This window comes from Ursus arctos, unplaced genomic scaffold (genome assembly GCF_023065955.2).
Source record: "Ursus arctos isolate Adak ecotype North America unplaced genomic scaffold, UrsArc2.0 scaffold_5, whole genome shotgun sequence".
NCBI lineage: Eukaryota > Metazoa > Chordata > Mammalia > Carnivora > Ursidae > Ursus > Ursus arctos.
Window position 1 is genome coordinate 40,017,245 of NW_026623067.1, and position 15,001 is coordinate 40,032,245.

The 15,001-nt window shown below is 42.3% G+C and overlaps 1 protein-coding gene across 4 annotated transcripts in view; it reads left to right on the forward strand.

The window, feature by feature from the left end:
- Window positions 1-15,001, forward strand: part of ARHGAP26 (Rho GTPase activating protein 26) — a 414,131-nt gene that overhangs the window by 329,117 nt on the left and 70,013 nt on the right. For all 4 annotated transcript variants that reach the window (XM_026499014.4, XM_026499015.4, XM_057306962.1 and 1 more), the window contains one exon: window positions 10,434-10,587. In XM_026499014.4, the coding sequence (XP_026354799.1) occupies window positions 10,434-10,587 (154 nt within the window). The remainder of the gene's footprint in view (window positions 1-10,433; window positions 10,588-15,001) is intronic.

The window sequence follows — 15,001 nt, forward strand, 5'->3', positions numbered from 1 at the left end:
GGTTCCTGTGACACCTGTCCAGGTTTGATGTGACCTTACCTTCCTTTAGGTTCTTGCTGCAGAGCAAATACCTTGTTAGAGAGACTGCTCTTGTGTGGACACACGAGTACATCTGCACATACCCCTTCTCTGCCTTTGCACTTGGCAGATGATAGTTTTCAGAACCTTATTTCCACTTATTTCCATCCGTCCGATCTCTTTTGAGTTCAGTTATGCTTTTCTCCTCACTGACACCCTTGCAGTTGAGGATTTTCTCTGTATTGCATTGGTTAGCCCTCTCTTCAGTCCCTGTTGGGGACTGGAACTCCCGGCCATAGCTCTCTTGGGTGCTTCCCTGTGAGAGGTTCCAGTTGTTGATCATCAGCACACACTATTCTCTCCCCTCTCTGCAGCACCCCCGCTCTGTGCAGAAGGTGCAGCCCATTCTTTTGTCATAGACATGAATGGATGCCAATGCTCTTGGCCAGGCTGTCAATCGCCTCCCTCTTCCTCGAGAGGAAGCTTCTGAGAGTCACCTTGGGAATTCATAGGCTCAGTCTTCTGTCTTTGTACCTGCACTTCAGGCTCATGGAAGCATGTGACATAGTAGTTGATGCTCCTGGATGTGTGTCTTGTTTTCCAGAAGCGTTTTTCTTTCTATGTACATAGACGAGTTGAGTCCCAGTTACCTCCATAAGATTCTTCGGCTTCAGTCTGTGGATAGTAGCGGAATCTTCTCCAGGTGGCATTTTCCCTCTCCCTAAAGGTAAAGATGTCTTTATGTTGACAGTGGTCTCTTCCCAGAAGGAGGAGCTAGATCCTTTCTCCTGCTCTTTGCTGGGTAGGGACTTTGGTCAGCCCCAGGGCAGCGTGTGACTCCTCACAGACAAATCAGTGTGTGGTAGAAGTGGGGCTAAGAATGAAATGGGAGCAGTCTCTGAGATTAAAATTTGTGGAAAAGAAGAAAGGAAATGACGAGGGAAATACAGGGTTTAAAAAGTATCACAGCAACAAATCAAGTCATTTGGAAAACACTGAATATTTTAGTGAGGAGGGGACTCGATATCCAAGTTGTATATAGCTGGTCAAGAAATGCTTTCTGAAAGGAAGAGTTTTGAGTAACATGCTAAAGGAAATGAGTCATAGTTTCGTCCAAAGGACAGAAGGGTGACAGTGATGCTCTACAGAGGGAACATGGAATAGCCTTTGTATAAGTAGCAGAGGGTAGCTCTTGTCTCTAGAACGAAGATTGTGGAAAGATCTGTTTCCAAATTGTACTTAGAAAACATTCTCTTAGAAAGCAATTTTTTAATGTGTGTTTAATATAGCTCCATAATTTGTCAAGTGCTTTCTTACGCTAAGCACTGTGCATAGCAGCAACTCCCTTAATTTTCACAATTACATGACACAGGTACTGTCCCCATTTGCGACAATGGAGGAAAATAAAATTTATATAATATACTCAGGATCACACAGCAACGGGGTAGATTTGAACCCAGTTGTTCTGTCCTCACAGCTGTACTATTAGCCAGTGATTACTCTGCCTTCTGCTTTCACCTTGTGGGGTTGTTCTCGAGGAGATGTGGTTCTGTGTGCTTTTGTGACCTAGCCTGCAAACCCAGCCTTAATTCTAAGGGAAAATGTTTCCAGTGTTGCTTATGTACCTGGAGTTTAAACTCTCAGTAAGTTAGGGATCTGCCTTTAAAGAGACAGGGGGAGAGGGCGGGGGCTGTTGTGGAAGGATAAATGAATGCATTTGATGAAGAACCTTGAGACCAAGTTGGATCTGAACCTCATTCAGTAAGGAGAGCAATACAAATTAAAATTATTATACCTCACCTAACACGCCAAGCAGCCTAAGCACATTACTGTCTTACTTCATTCTCACAACTGACCGTCACCCGGTGACGTAGGTTCTCAGTAACCACATTTCACAGACAGGCTCCAGGGGTTAAGTAATCACACAAGTGGTGAAGGGCTGGGGAGGAATTTGTACCCAGGCGATGTCCCTTCCCCATCCCTCGTTGTCTCGAAAAGGGTGCCTATGTCAGTTCCTCAGCCACGGAAGTGAAAATCTTATTAGACTGAATTACAGAAGCAGTAACAGCCATCTGTCCTGGCATCCAGTGGTGCCATGGGGGCACTTGAACCATCTTCAATGGCTTCCTCAGTATGCATACCAGCAGGCAGCAGCCCTTCCAGATCCAGCACCAACTATGCAGTACCTTTAATTTGCTGGGGCCAAGGTAGTCACTCTCATTTGTGATCACCTCAGAACAGATGGAACAGGGTTTTTCAACTGTGCTGCCAGATGAATGATCCAAGGGGAATTACATTTAATCTCCAAGTTGCCACATGGATACATCATATAGCAGAAATGGGAGTAGTATATCTAGATGAGAGGTACTGACATGGACGCTGTTTTTTTTCTGGACAACTATAGAAGGTGGAGTCAGAGGATTAGAGAGGACCAGCAACCAGTGCCCTTTAAAGTTCTTCCAAGAGGGGCGTCTGGGTGGCTCAGTCGGTTAAGCGTCCAACTCTTGATCTCAGCTCAGGTCTTGATCTCAGGGTTGTTTGAGTTCCAGCCCTGCGTTGGGCTCCACGCTGGGGTGTGGGGCCTACTTGAAAAAATAAAGCTCGTCTAAGAGATTACAAGGTGACATTTATCACTGATTTTTGTCTCAGATTTTTAGTACTTATACCAAGGTAGTGAAACATGTTTCTTGGAACAGTAGTTCTTAGACTTAGTGTGCATTTGAACATTGTAAGGAGCTTATTAAAAATACAGATGCCTGGTCTCCTCCTCCTCCTCCCTGGTACCTTCTGAATCAGGAGGTCTTGACTAGAGCTCAGGTATCTGTATTTTTTTAAAGATTTATTTATTTATTGGGGGCAGGGAGGGACAGAGGGAGAGAGAGAGAGTCGCAAGCAGACGACTCCATGCTGAGTGTGGAGCCAGACCTGGGACTCGAGCCCAAGACCCTGAGATCATGACCTGAGCCAAAATCAAGAGTCAGATGTTTAACCAACCGAGCCACCCAGGCACCCTGGCATCTGTATTTTTAGAAACACTCTGATGATGCTGATACCAGCTAAAGTGAGAGACACACAGGCTTGGGGGAAGGGGCAAACAGTCATGGTTGCTCATTTCTGTCACTACCAGAACATCTCTTTGACTCTGTTGAGGTTTGTGGCAGCCTGGTGTGGTGGTTGAAAGCAGAGGTTCTGCCGTCAGACTGTGTTGTTTCAGGGCCATCTCTGTCACCTAGCGGCTCTGAGACCTGGAGTGCGCTACTTTCCCTTTCTGAACCTCCATTTGCTCTTCTGTAAAATTGATCACTAAGGACAGCTTCCTCGGAGGGCAGTTACCATGATTAAGTGAGCCAGTAGAGCAAGTGTATGTCACGTACTTGATGCTGGGCCTAGAACATAGTAAGCACCTAATAAACATTAGCTACAATTGTGATGATTATCATCAGACTATAGTTTTACATTACATTTCACTAAAGAAATATTCCCCCCCTGGATCCTTAAGATTCCAAAGAAGAGGCCCATATGTGAGGGGAATGCAGAGTCACCCTGGCCCCAGAGAGAGCAGATTTGATGTTTGCATTCAAATACATCAGCAGCTGGGATGAGTTGTACAGCATTGCTGGGGCTGGGGGTGGGAATAGATTCTTGGGCTTTGTTTTACATGGACCACACTAACAAGCTGCTGGGATTATAGCTGTCATTAATTCTTTTAGTACATTTAATTCATCCTGGACCCTCTCCCAGACAGACCCAGTGAGAGGTTAAGAATTCAGCTCATATACTTCTCATTTGTGTCTTCCTTGTTGAAAAATAACTGGGAATTCACACTATTCAGAAGCTTAAATAATGCCTTTCTCCCAGCACTCAAAGCTGCAGCGTGTGCCTGTTCTCAGGTTTTGCCTCTGTAGATCCTGGGTGCTCTGGACACACCTGTTTGTTTTGGCAGGAGACACGTTTATCCACATGGATTCTTACTGTTGCACAGACTCTGAGGTGTCATGTGGCTCTTGGCTTAATGATGCTTAGTTACCACGTGTGACTGAAAACCACACAGTTGATGTGGCCATTTAAAAAAATGATGCCCTGGAAAGCTAATGGCAACAAAAAAGCTCAAGGTAGATCATTAAATGAAAAAAAGCGTATTACAGTCTTATGTGTCTGACTTTATCAGTAAGTGAACAAAGCAGGTAACTCAGTGTTAGTTATGGTGTTATACCATTTTGTTAAAAAATATATATGTGTGTGTGTGTTTCTATGTATAGAAAAATGACTAGACATTTGCACAACAGAATGCATATAGAATATTTGTATGCTTTTCCTGTACTTTATAAATTAGAGAGGAAGTGCATATTTATTATGTATTGACTGATTTTTACATTATTAAAAACAAACTACCCATTCACACATTTTATTTACTATCTCAAGCCCATTTTGCGGTGAGTCATGGTATAAAAATAAGTAAATACATAATTTTGGGTTTTTTTTATGAGCAATAATATAAGCAGTCTGTAGTTGACTCCCTCACTTACCTGGGAGCCAGAGATTCAAGGAGGAACATCGCTACTCAAAAGCAAGTTCTCGGCTGGAAAAGAAAGCTATGTTATAAGTAGCAGAGTATCTATTTAACTCTGATCGTTCAACTCCTTGTTCAGCCATTATGTAGGGGTTCATTTCTACATTGTGGTTTTTGAAGTGGTGTTGTTTTGGGGGTGGGCTTCCCCATTGTGCCTCCATGCCTCTTTCCTTTGAACCATATCAGTCCTGGGCCAGCTGCAGTGATTCCCCTGTTCCCTCATGAAATCCAGTTTTATTGGCATTTTTTCCCTTTGCAAAGAGAAGGGTTATTATGAGCACCATGATTAGGAAATAAGTCAGTCACTCCACATAGAACCAAAATTGGTAGTTTTTGTTGAAGACAACCTGCCAAAAGTTGTACCATCATGTAGTATGTCCTATGGTCAAAACAACAGATTGACCACATTTTTTACTTATCAATTCACTGTTTAGTCCGTCATTCCCCAAACTGTTTTTTTAAGACCCGTTTTTGAAACATTGCCCACACTGTTTCTATGTGCCCCAACACATTGCTCAAACTGCTTTTTGAAATTATTTTTATCATAGGGACTGACACTGGGTCAACATGAAATCATACCACCTCAGGTTTTAGTGTGGCTTGGCGTGCCACTATTATCAGGAACGAAAACTACAGACAAAAAAAAAATGGCTTCAGAAATTCTGATTCCAAGCTTCTCATGTACTTGGGTGTTTCCCAGAAATGGTAAACTCAGAAATTGCTGTGCACTCATAATTTTTTATTGCAAAATTCATTAAGCTGCCATTCTATTATCATCCTATCTTGTCAAGATGATACATTACAGACTTCATTGCAAAACTTTAATAAGCAGGAGAAAGTACACCTCTCTCCCTACCACAGCAAGGGAAAGCCTCTGGGTATTTTGCTTTTGTCTTAATATTTTTTGTCTAAAGCCTGTGTCTTTGCAGAACTTCCGTCAGTCTGGTAACTCCCTTTCCTCCCTGTTTGATCGTGTTGAGAGCACATTCCCTCCTTAGGGCTCTGTGAGGCATCGTGAGCTGCTATTAAAGAAGATTTCTCTTCCCTCTTTTTGACAGCTAGTCTCAGACATCATGGAAAGATGATGTTAGACCGTATTCTGACACATGTCCATGCGTGGTGGGAAACCTCCCCCAAAGTGACGTTGCAAGTCTGTGTTTCCTATTTATCCTCTCACTCTGTGTATTCAGTGGGCCAGAGCACTGAGGCTTGCCGAGACATGTGAATTCGGTTTGGTTCTGCATGTGCATTCCTGGCCCCGTTTCTGGGTTCTGTGATTAACAGAGACCCTGCCTTTTGTATGGGGGGTGTGGGGATGGGGAGGGATTGTCATTAGAGTGAGCAGGAGTCACTTGGTAAATATGGAAAGTGAAGTTGCTTAGCTCCCAGATTTCCATGGCAACCCCCAGAACAAGTACAATATCACCAAAATTATTCTGTGGCTTTCTTTTTTTAGTTGCAGTGATTTGGTTGCATAGTCATATTTTTCCACTCCTGATTTGTACAAAAAACACAGACTGTGCCCACTGTAACCATTACTTTGGTTTCAAGGACATTAGCGGTCCCTGTCTGAAGCACCTGGAAAATTCAGTCACTTGGAACTGCCTCTTTCTGTGCTAGCAGAATACATTTCCATTGCTTATTGTCACCTTATGTTTATTATTTGTCTTATAACCATTCATGGAGCTTTAGTGTATATTATGCATGGGCCAGGTGCCAGGAACCTGTGACTGATGCTGACCTTGCAGGTGACAGTAACAGATGCTTGAGGGGTTTCGTGTGGGCATATGTGCCCCTGCCCTGAGTAGTTTGCATTTCTCACCACAAGGACCACGTCTAGTTTATCACTCTTCATAGAAACTATGTTCATGAGGGGCGCCTGGGTGGCACAGCGGTTAAGCGTCTGCCTCCGGCTCAGGGCGTGATCCCGGCGTTATGGGATCGAGCCCCACGTCAGGCTCCTCCCCTATGAGCCTGCTTCTTCCTCTCCCACTCCCCCTGCTTGTGTTCCCTCTCTCGCTGGCTGTCTCTATCTCTGTCAAATAAATAAATAAAATCTTAAAAAAAAAAAAAAAAAAGAAACTATGTTCATGAAAACATCCGTCACTTAACCCATACATGTTTACATTTGTTGGGGGATTTCTTTTATCGTTTCCTTGCTTCTGAGCTCTTATCTTCTGTGACTAAAACAAAGAGAGATTCTTGTTGACAAATATGTTTGAAGAAGGCAAGCATCCCCACTAACTTCATCCAATTTAGGAATACTCCTGAGTTGTGGGCATTCTTTCTCTTTTGGTCATTTAAGTGGTTCTCCGTGATCCTTTTGCTTTGACTCATAACTGTTGTTGTTTTTCTTTTTCAGTCCCCTAGCCTATAATTTCCTTTTCTTCAGCAATGTAATTGCCATCAGTCTTTCTTATACCTTCTGATGAGGATGCCAGAGCTGGTTTGAATCATCAGTGTCTCAAAGAAGTCCAGGTCGGGTATTAGAACTATTTGGGTTAATTTAATCTTTTTTTTTTAAATAGTATTTTAGGCTGCTTGTTCTCATTAGGTTTTTCTGTTAGGGAAAGTACTCATTTGCCCACCTGACAAAGATCCCCCTGTTTGGAGTGACATCACTGAATCACGTTCCCTTTTTTCCTTAATTCATGCCAAATGCTTTAGAATGTGTCTTGGTATAGTTTGCCGTACCACTAAAACATTTGAGTTGCTGTTGATTTTACTCTCCACCTCTTCTCTGGAATGACCCTCACTGTCCTGCTCACCCTCAGTCGGGATTGTCAGCATTTCAGCTCAGAAGCCTAACCACCTAGAAGTTCTCAGTCTCACTATTTGAGGTCTCATGGCCAATAAAACTGTAGTGGTCTTACAGTCAGAGAGTGCCAGCTTTCCAGATTTCCTTGTCTTGTGGCCCATCGAGGCATACCGGTGGTAAAGAGTCTGACTCTTTAGATACATATTTGGCTATCTTGACTGCAAAACTATGAAATTTTATGATTAAATTTTTTGTGTATTTTCTTTTTGGACAAAGGACTCCTTTCCTTCATCTTTTGCTTTTGTTGTCATTTTGTTAGAGGTTTTACCATATAGCCTGCAATATCTAAATATAAGTCAAAATAGAATCTCAAAAAGGATTTGCTTCCTAAAAAAAGAGTTCTAGTGACCTCCACTGAATGAAATACTAGAAATCCTCGACTTCAGTTTGGGGGTAGCCAACCATTTAATTTTTATGGCTTTTCTAGGCCAGGCAGGGTTGGGTTCTCCTTGTCCAGCCTGTCCTCATTCTCGTGTGGGTTCATTTCAGACAAATGTCAGTTTCCATATGCAGCAGTCTTCCTTGCTTAACTCATGGAGAAAGTCAGTCAGTAATACTGTGACAGAAGTTATGTTCTCAAGCATTTTACCCAAATCCCATTTATAGAATCGGATTCTTATATGAGGTTAGGATTCTGATAAAATGTTATATAAAGGAAAGTATCTTTATCTGATTTTTTTTTTCAGTTGTGATTTCAAGCTTTATCTGTCACATGTTCAATCTTAGGTTGCTCCTAGTTTACCGAGAAAGGTAGACATATGAACAAATAAGTATGTGCAAGTTACTAATAAATATTCTAGTATCCATCTGAATAAAATACCTAGGAATTAGTGTAGGGGTGTTTACTTATCTGGGAATGTGTTTGGTACTCTGTAAGTACTCAGTAAGCTTCATTGAATAGATGAAAATTGAAGAAAATTCCATCTCAGATACTCTTTTTCTAATGGATGGTAAGGCAGGGAAAATAAGTCCCAATAATATTTTAGAAAAACTAAAATATTTTTAGCAAGGTATTGTTTTTAATTTATAGAATCATTGTTCTCTTAAGGGCAAGTAAATATGAGCTATTGGTTATACTCTTATTAGATTTCCTGTGAATTCAGAGAATTACATCATGCAAAGTTGGCCTCAAACTAGAGTTAATAAAACTATTCACCTCTCCTTCCCTGTGAAGCAGAAATTGTCTCCACTGAACCCCAGAGAAGTGTGTTGAGTGCCTTTTTCTATATGGTGGTCTTGGATTTCTTAGTCTTTTTCAGAAATCTTGATATGAGTATTTTGTGCAAAGGAAAGTTTGCACTGATTCTTTCTGGTAAGTGGCATATCCATTTTCTCAGCGATCCCCTAAATGTAATTTTAGAGTTGTTTTTCTTCCTGATAGCAAGTTCCCATTCAAAGTCCCTGTTAGTTCTCTTACATCTTGGCGCATTGTAACTCTTTTGGTTTCTCTTTCTTTGTTGTTGTTTCTGTTTGGAACTTAAGCTCTTGAAACAGGAATAGTTCCAAATCTCAGGAATCAAGTTAATAATCTACTTTTTTCAAAATCTACTTAGAGTTCAGAAATCTCCCAGTAGCCTCATGGAGGTTTTGACTCTTCAATAGGGTTTTAAATATGGCATTGAGAATTTGCCAAGGTATTGGGGGTGTTTAGGTGTTTGGGTGTGTGTGTGTGTGTGTGTATTAAATGTAAAGATTACTCTAACATCATCTCATAAGCATGATAAATTTTTATGCACGTGACTAGTACAAGTGGAAAAGTTTTGTTTTGTTTTGTTTTGTTTTTTAATCATATCACCCCCTTTATTGCCTGAAGAGTTCAAATGTCAGGCTCTAAACTACCTTGTCAGTGAGTGCAGTCTGTCTTCTTAGGGACATGGTATACCTCCAGCTCATTTCAAAGGTCCAGTGAGGATTAACCCACATAGGCTGTTTCCTGGTAAGTGAATTGATTGCCCACAACATCAGCTGATCTCATTATGGTATATCTGTAATGAATGTGGGACAAGAATGACATTCTAAGTCTGATATTTTGCTATAGCAGTGGTGCCTGTGCCATTTAGCTAAATTATCCCAAAAATGTTTTCTTCAGCACATGGTTCCAAATTTTTAAATATGGGAAGAAACAGAAACTTCTTGTCTTTGAACAGTGTTCTGAAGTTTACAAAATGCATTCTTGCATATGATCCCACTTGATCCTCATGAACTTCTTGAGCTGTACAAGGCAGTTCTCATTCTCCCCATTTTATAGATGCATTAGCCAAGAAACAGAGTGAAAATTGCCTGAGGCCACTCAGCCAGGCAGGGTTGGAGTCCTGAAGAGAACTCAGTTTCCTCCCTCCAGGCTTAGTAATACTCTCCAGGCACCAATACAATGGTGTGGACCACGGACTCGGTTTATTATATGCGGATGACTCTATAGCCCTTATAGACCTATTAATTAAAGAACTAACTTTAAGCTAGATATCAAATACATAGAGCTGGAGGCAACCCAGGAGGGTTTGTCTTGGGAGTGGTCAGGAATGTAGACTGCAGTGTCATAAGGATGTTGATGACCAAGTAGTAGATATTTTATGGTGAGGTGCTATAGAATTGGAGGTAGGACATGGCCCTGACAATTAAGACCATATTGGGGGCAGGAGTTTTAGAATAAAAGGTGAATGCCACAGAGACTAAGAGGACCTGGTTGAATACAAGGGCTCTCTGAAGGCCACTGTATGTTCTGCCCATCTACCAATCAAAAGAAGACACACAATTTATGGTGCAGTGTTAGGGCTACTCTTAGGAAAATGGCTAGTCTGTCTTATCAGGCTGAGCAGAGGGGTGTTTGCTCTGAAGTTGCAAGTCACCTGTTCCTCTTCCTTTCCTCTTCCTTTCCCACCTATAAATCTTTTCCTTTCCTGTGTCTTCTTTTGAGCTTTGCTGATATCTCAATCCATTCTCATTATTGGTAGGTTTTTGTATATGTCGAAACAAACTATCCCTATGAAATAACAGTAATATGGGGTTTGTGGCCTTGTTTTTCTCCAGAGGAACAAAGAAACAGCATCATCAACTCCAGTTTGGAATCTGTCGTCTCATCAAATGCAAATAGCATCCTTAATTCCAGCAGCAGCTTGCAGCCCAACATGAACTCCAGTGACCCGGACCTGGATGTGCTCAAACCCACCCGGCCCAACTCACTGTAAGTATGATGTCCGACTGCCTTCCGGTAGGCCATCTGCCCAGAATTTATGCTCTGGCCCCATTTGACTTTGAGCATTGTCCCATGAACGTGATGTTAACCTTCTTCCTAAATGTGGAGCTTGGCTAGTTTGTTGTGGATTTTTTGAGCATCATCATCTCAGAGAGGAATCATTATTCCTAACATACTGCTTCTTGGCCTTGGTGATCTTTGATTTACCCTCCTGCTGAGATGGCTTTGGTGATGGCTATTGACTGTGCTGGCTGCTGGGCATGAAAAGCGATTTCTTTTAGTTTTATAAAACATCCAGGCACTGTAGCAACTCAGTGGATCAGTAGCCAAGTCTGTTGCAACTCATTTATGTTGTCTTGGTTTCCTTTCTCCCTGGTGATGTGGACTATGTCCAGTGCTACCTCTGTGTCCACTTCTAGAAAGAAAAGCCCTTCAGCAGCCCTTTCAGTGTTCAGATCCTCAAACCTTAGCATGACTGTGATGACATACAGAGTCTATAAAGAAGAAGAACCTTTGTTGCTTCACCCTTGGGTGTAAGCACCCATAGCTGAGACAGGCAGTTTGGGTGCTGCTTGTCCAGTCCTCCACAGAAACTAGATCCACTGTGCTAGGGCCAGAAAGTCCTCTCTCGTGGTTTCCTCCCACACTGCTTAGCATGCTTCTTCAGACCACTGCATAAATCTTGTCAACTAGAGCCTTTGCAGAAAGTATGTGAGGCCATGACCAGAACAGCTGGACTCTCAGGCTGCGGTTGTATAAGACTCAGGAAGAACAGAATGAACTTTGCCTTTCTCTAGTGAAAATAGTTTGAGGTTCAGCCACAGATTGCCTTCAGGGCAGTCGTTGTGCCTGGGGAGACACCAGGGTATCAGAACCTTTTCCTGCCCGTTTCTGGGCCATGGTTGCATGGTCACACCCTGCCATCCTATCTCTTTAAGATATTTACACATCTGCAAAATGGGACCAACAATTGTTGCCTTAGAAGAGATTAAGCGATATTAAGGCTTAGGGGGAGAAGGACTCTTAAAATGGACTTAAGGAGTACTTCTGCTGCAAATGAAACAGTAGCATAAGATGAAATCATATACTGGGAAAACTCGTTCAGCTTATGGGCAGTGAGTCTCTTCTGCTTCTCCATGGCCAGACTTGCCTGTGGAGTCTCCATCCCTCGCTGTCTGCCTTTGTCAAGCACTCCTGTACCTGCTTTCCTAGACCTGAAGGAGATTTTGGTTCCTTTCTTATCTCTCTTTCTTTATCCCCATTTTGTTTAAACTTCTGTACCTGTCAGTTGCTGATGTTATTTGTTGCTCAGCATGAGCAAGGTTGAATTTCTAGCCCAGGTTGCTTACCCTCCCTGATCTTAGCCAGCAGTACCATCAAGTGGTCTTTATTATTCGTGGTATTTTTTTTTAAGATTTTCTTTCTTTATCTGAGAGAGAGAAAGAGCAGGGGGAGGGGCAGAGGGAGAGAGAGCAGCAGACTCCCCGTTGAGCAGGGAGCCCAACGTGGGGCTCCATCCCAGGATCCCGGAATCATGACCTGAGCCGAAGGCAGACGCTTAACTGACTGAGCCACCCAGGAGTCCCCTCTTTAACCTTTGTTTCTAGCAGCTGGGAGACCCCTGAGTCACCACCGAGTACAGTATGTCTAAAGAGGATGCTTCGGCAGCTAAGTGGTAAAAAGGGGGCAATGTCTTTTAAACAGGTCCTAGAGGAGGGGACTTGAGATTTTTATTTTTCAGTTGTCTAGATGTGATTTGTTTTACATAAAACACTAGGGGTCCCCTTTACACCATATGCCCACTTTACACCATCCATGGGGACCGTTCCTTGCCTGCTATAGAATTTGGGGGCTTTCCCAGGGAAGGGAGAGTGATGTCAGGAACAGTTGTACTTTGACTCAAGGAAAGTTGGAGGTAGGATTGTGGATGTTGCCACCAAGTCTGCTGTCCTTCCAGGCTCAGTGAATACCTGAGTGGCACCTGTGAGTCCTGAGCTCCAGGCCCATACTGCGGTGGCAGCAGTGCTGCTGCCGGGGCTAACGCCGGAGTTTGCCTCGGCCCCTGTGAGGCCCGCTGCAAAGGCCCCGTGATCTCTGCTGTAGCTTTGCCGACCGTTTCTGAAACAGGGCGGTGAATGTGCCATATCCGAGCTTGTGCCGCCCTCGTTTTCTCTGCCTGCAGTTTGCTGGGGTGGGCCATGGGCAGAAGCTAGGTAATCCTGGCAAATAGAAGCCACAGTACTTTCCTAGAGATGAATTCCGAGAAGTCTGTCAGCACAGTATACCATGGTGATTGCGCTCAGTCACAAGCCATGGAGACCACTGGGGTCTCAAACTCAGGTCTGGACTCTTTCATTCCCTTCATCATTGTTTACTTTGAAGTACACAGAGATCCTTGAATGGGAACACTTAATGATGCAGATGAAAACAGAAAACAAAGTCAGAGCTGGGGGATTACCATTACTTTGATTATTAATTAGGCATGAGGTGGAGAAGCAGTCACCAGAAACTGTCCGTTCTCCTTTTTATTTCATTCATTTGTTTTTCATTGTTTTCATAATGACTGGAACGGTCATTATGACCATGTAACCATCATAATGAAAGGAACATGCTTTGTGACTCAGCATCCTTTGGTACTTTAGAGACCACGTTTTGCTGTCTCATTGGTAAATCTTTCCTAATTCTCCAAGGAGATCAGGGCCCTCTTTTTTGTGTGGGCATAATGTTAAATCGGGCATCAAAATTAGAGATGCACCATTCTGGCCATGGCAGGGCAAGGCTGCAGGGTTTACATCTTTGGCAGGTCCTCAGCTAGACTTCCTAAAGCGTAGCCACCTCTCTTGAAGATCAAAGGACACTTGGTAAGTCAGGACCGAAGTCCAGGTAGTCTAAAATTGTCAGCAAGTATTGCTGACCTGTTTTGTGCCCAGACCTCTGCTAAGCTACCAGGGGTAAATGAGAACAGGAGGATTGCTGGCCTCACCAAGACTTTACAGTCTGGCTAAGGAGGAAGGACAGTGGTATATGGCAATGCTAAATGGGACTTATAGCTGATAAGTGGTTTTAGAGTTCACCAACTATTAACTAATCATGTTGAGTACATGCACCAGTCAGAATATTGGAAAAAGTGGAAAGTGAAAATGTGAGGTTGGTGTTAGGTAAGATTAAATAGATTAATGTGGATGGATGAAGTTCATTGCAGGTAAGGGGGATGAGGGAGGCAAAGATGATCCAGGATGGAGAAAAACAGCCTATAGACATGCGTGTTGGTAAAGGGAGAGCTTCCTTCCTCCCCTACCACTACCACCAAAAAAAAAAAAAAAAAAAAAAAAACAACCAACCTTTATTTATTTATTTATTTATTTATTTATGCAATGTCTATGCCCTCCATGTGGCTCGAACTTAACCCCAAGATCAAGAGCTGCATGCTTTATCAACTGAGCCAGCTAGGTGTCCCCTCACTTTTTTTAAAGTATAAACTAACCTTTTATGCTGTAACAACTAGACATTCACATGCAAAAAAAAAAAAAAAAATATCTGGATACAGATTTGACACCTTCCAAAAAATTAACTCAAAATGGATCCTAGACTGAAATGTAAAATGCAAAACTGAAATTTCTAGAAGATGATGTAAGAGAAAATCTAGGTGACCTTTGGTTTGGCAACGACTAGGTACATGGTCCATGAAAGAAAAATGTCTAAGTTGAACTTCATTAAGGTTAAAAACTTGAGCTCTATGAAAGACACTATAAAGAGAAAGAAAAGCCAAGCCCAGAATAGGAGAAAATATTTATAAAACACATATCTGGTAAAGGATCAGTATCCAAAATATACAAAGAACTCTTAAAATCCAATAATATGTAAACAACCCAATTAAAAACTAGGGAAAATATCTGGGCAGACACCTCACCAAGGAAGACATTTAGATGCAAGTAAGCATATGAAAAGATGCTCAACATCCTATGTCATTAGGGAACTGCTAATTAAAACAATGAGATCTCTCTGTACACCTATTAAAATGCCTAAAATCAAAAACAGTGACAACACCAAGTGCTGTAAGGATGTGGAGCAACAGGAACTCCTGTGCATTGCTGGTGGGAATGCAAAATGAGACACCCCTTTTGAAAGACAATTAGGCGGTTTCCTACAACGCTAAACATAGATTTCTCATACAACGCAGTCCAGCAGTCACACTCATAGGTGTTCACTCAAATGAGCTGAAAACTTAAGTTCACACAAAAACCTGCCCACAAATATTTATAGCAGCTTTATTTGTTATTGGCAACACTCGGAAGCAAACAAGATGTTCCTCTGTAGGTGAATGGATAAACAAACTGGTACAGCCAGACAATAGAATATAATCCCGTGATAAAAAGAAGAGAGCTATGAAGTCAGGAAAAGG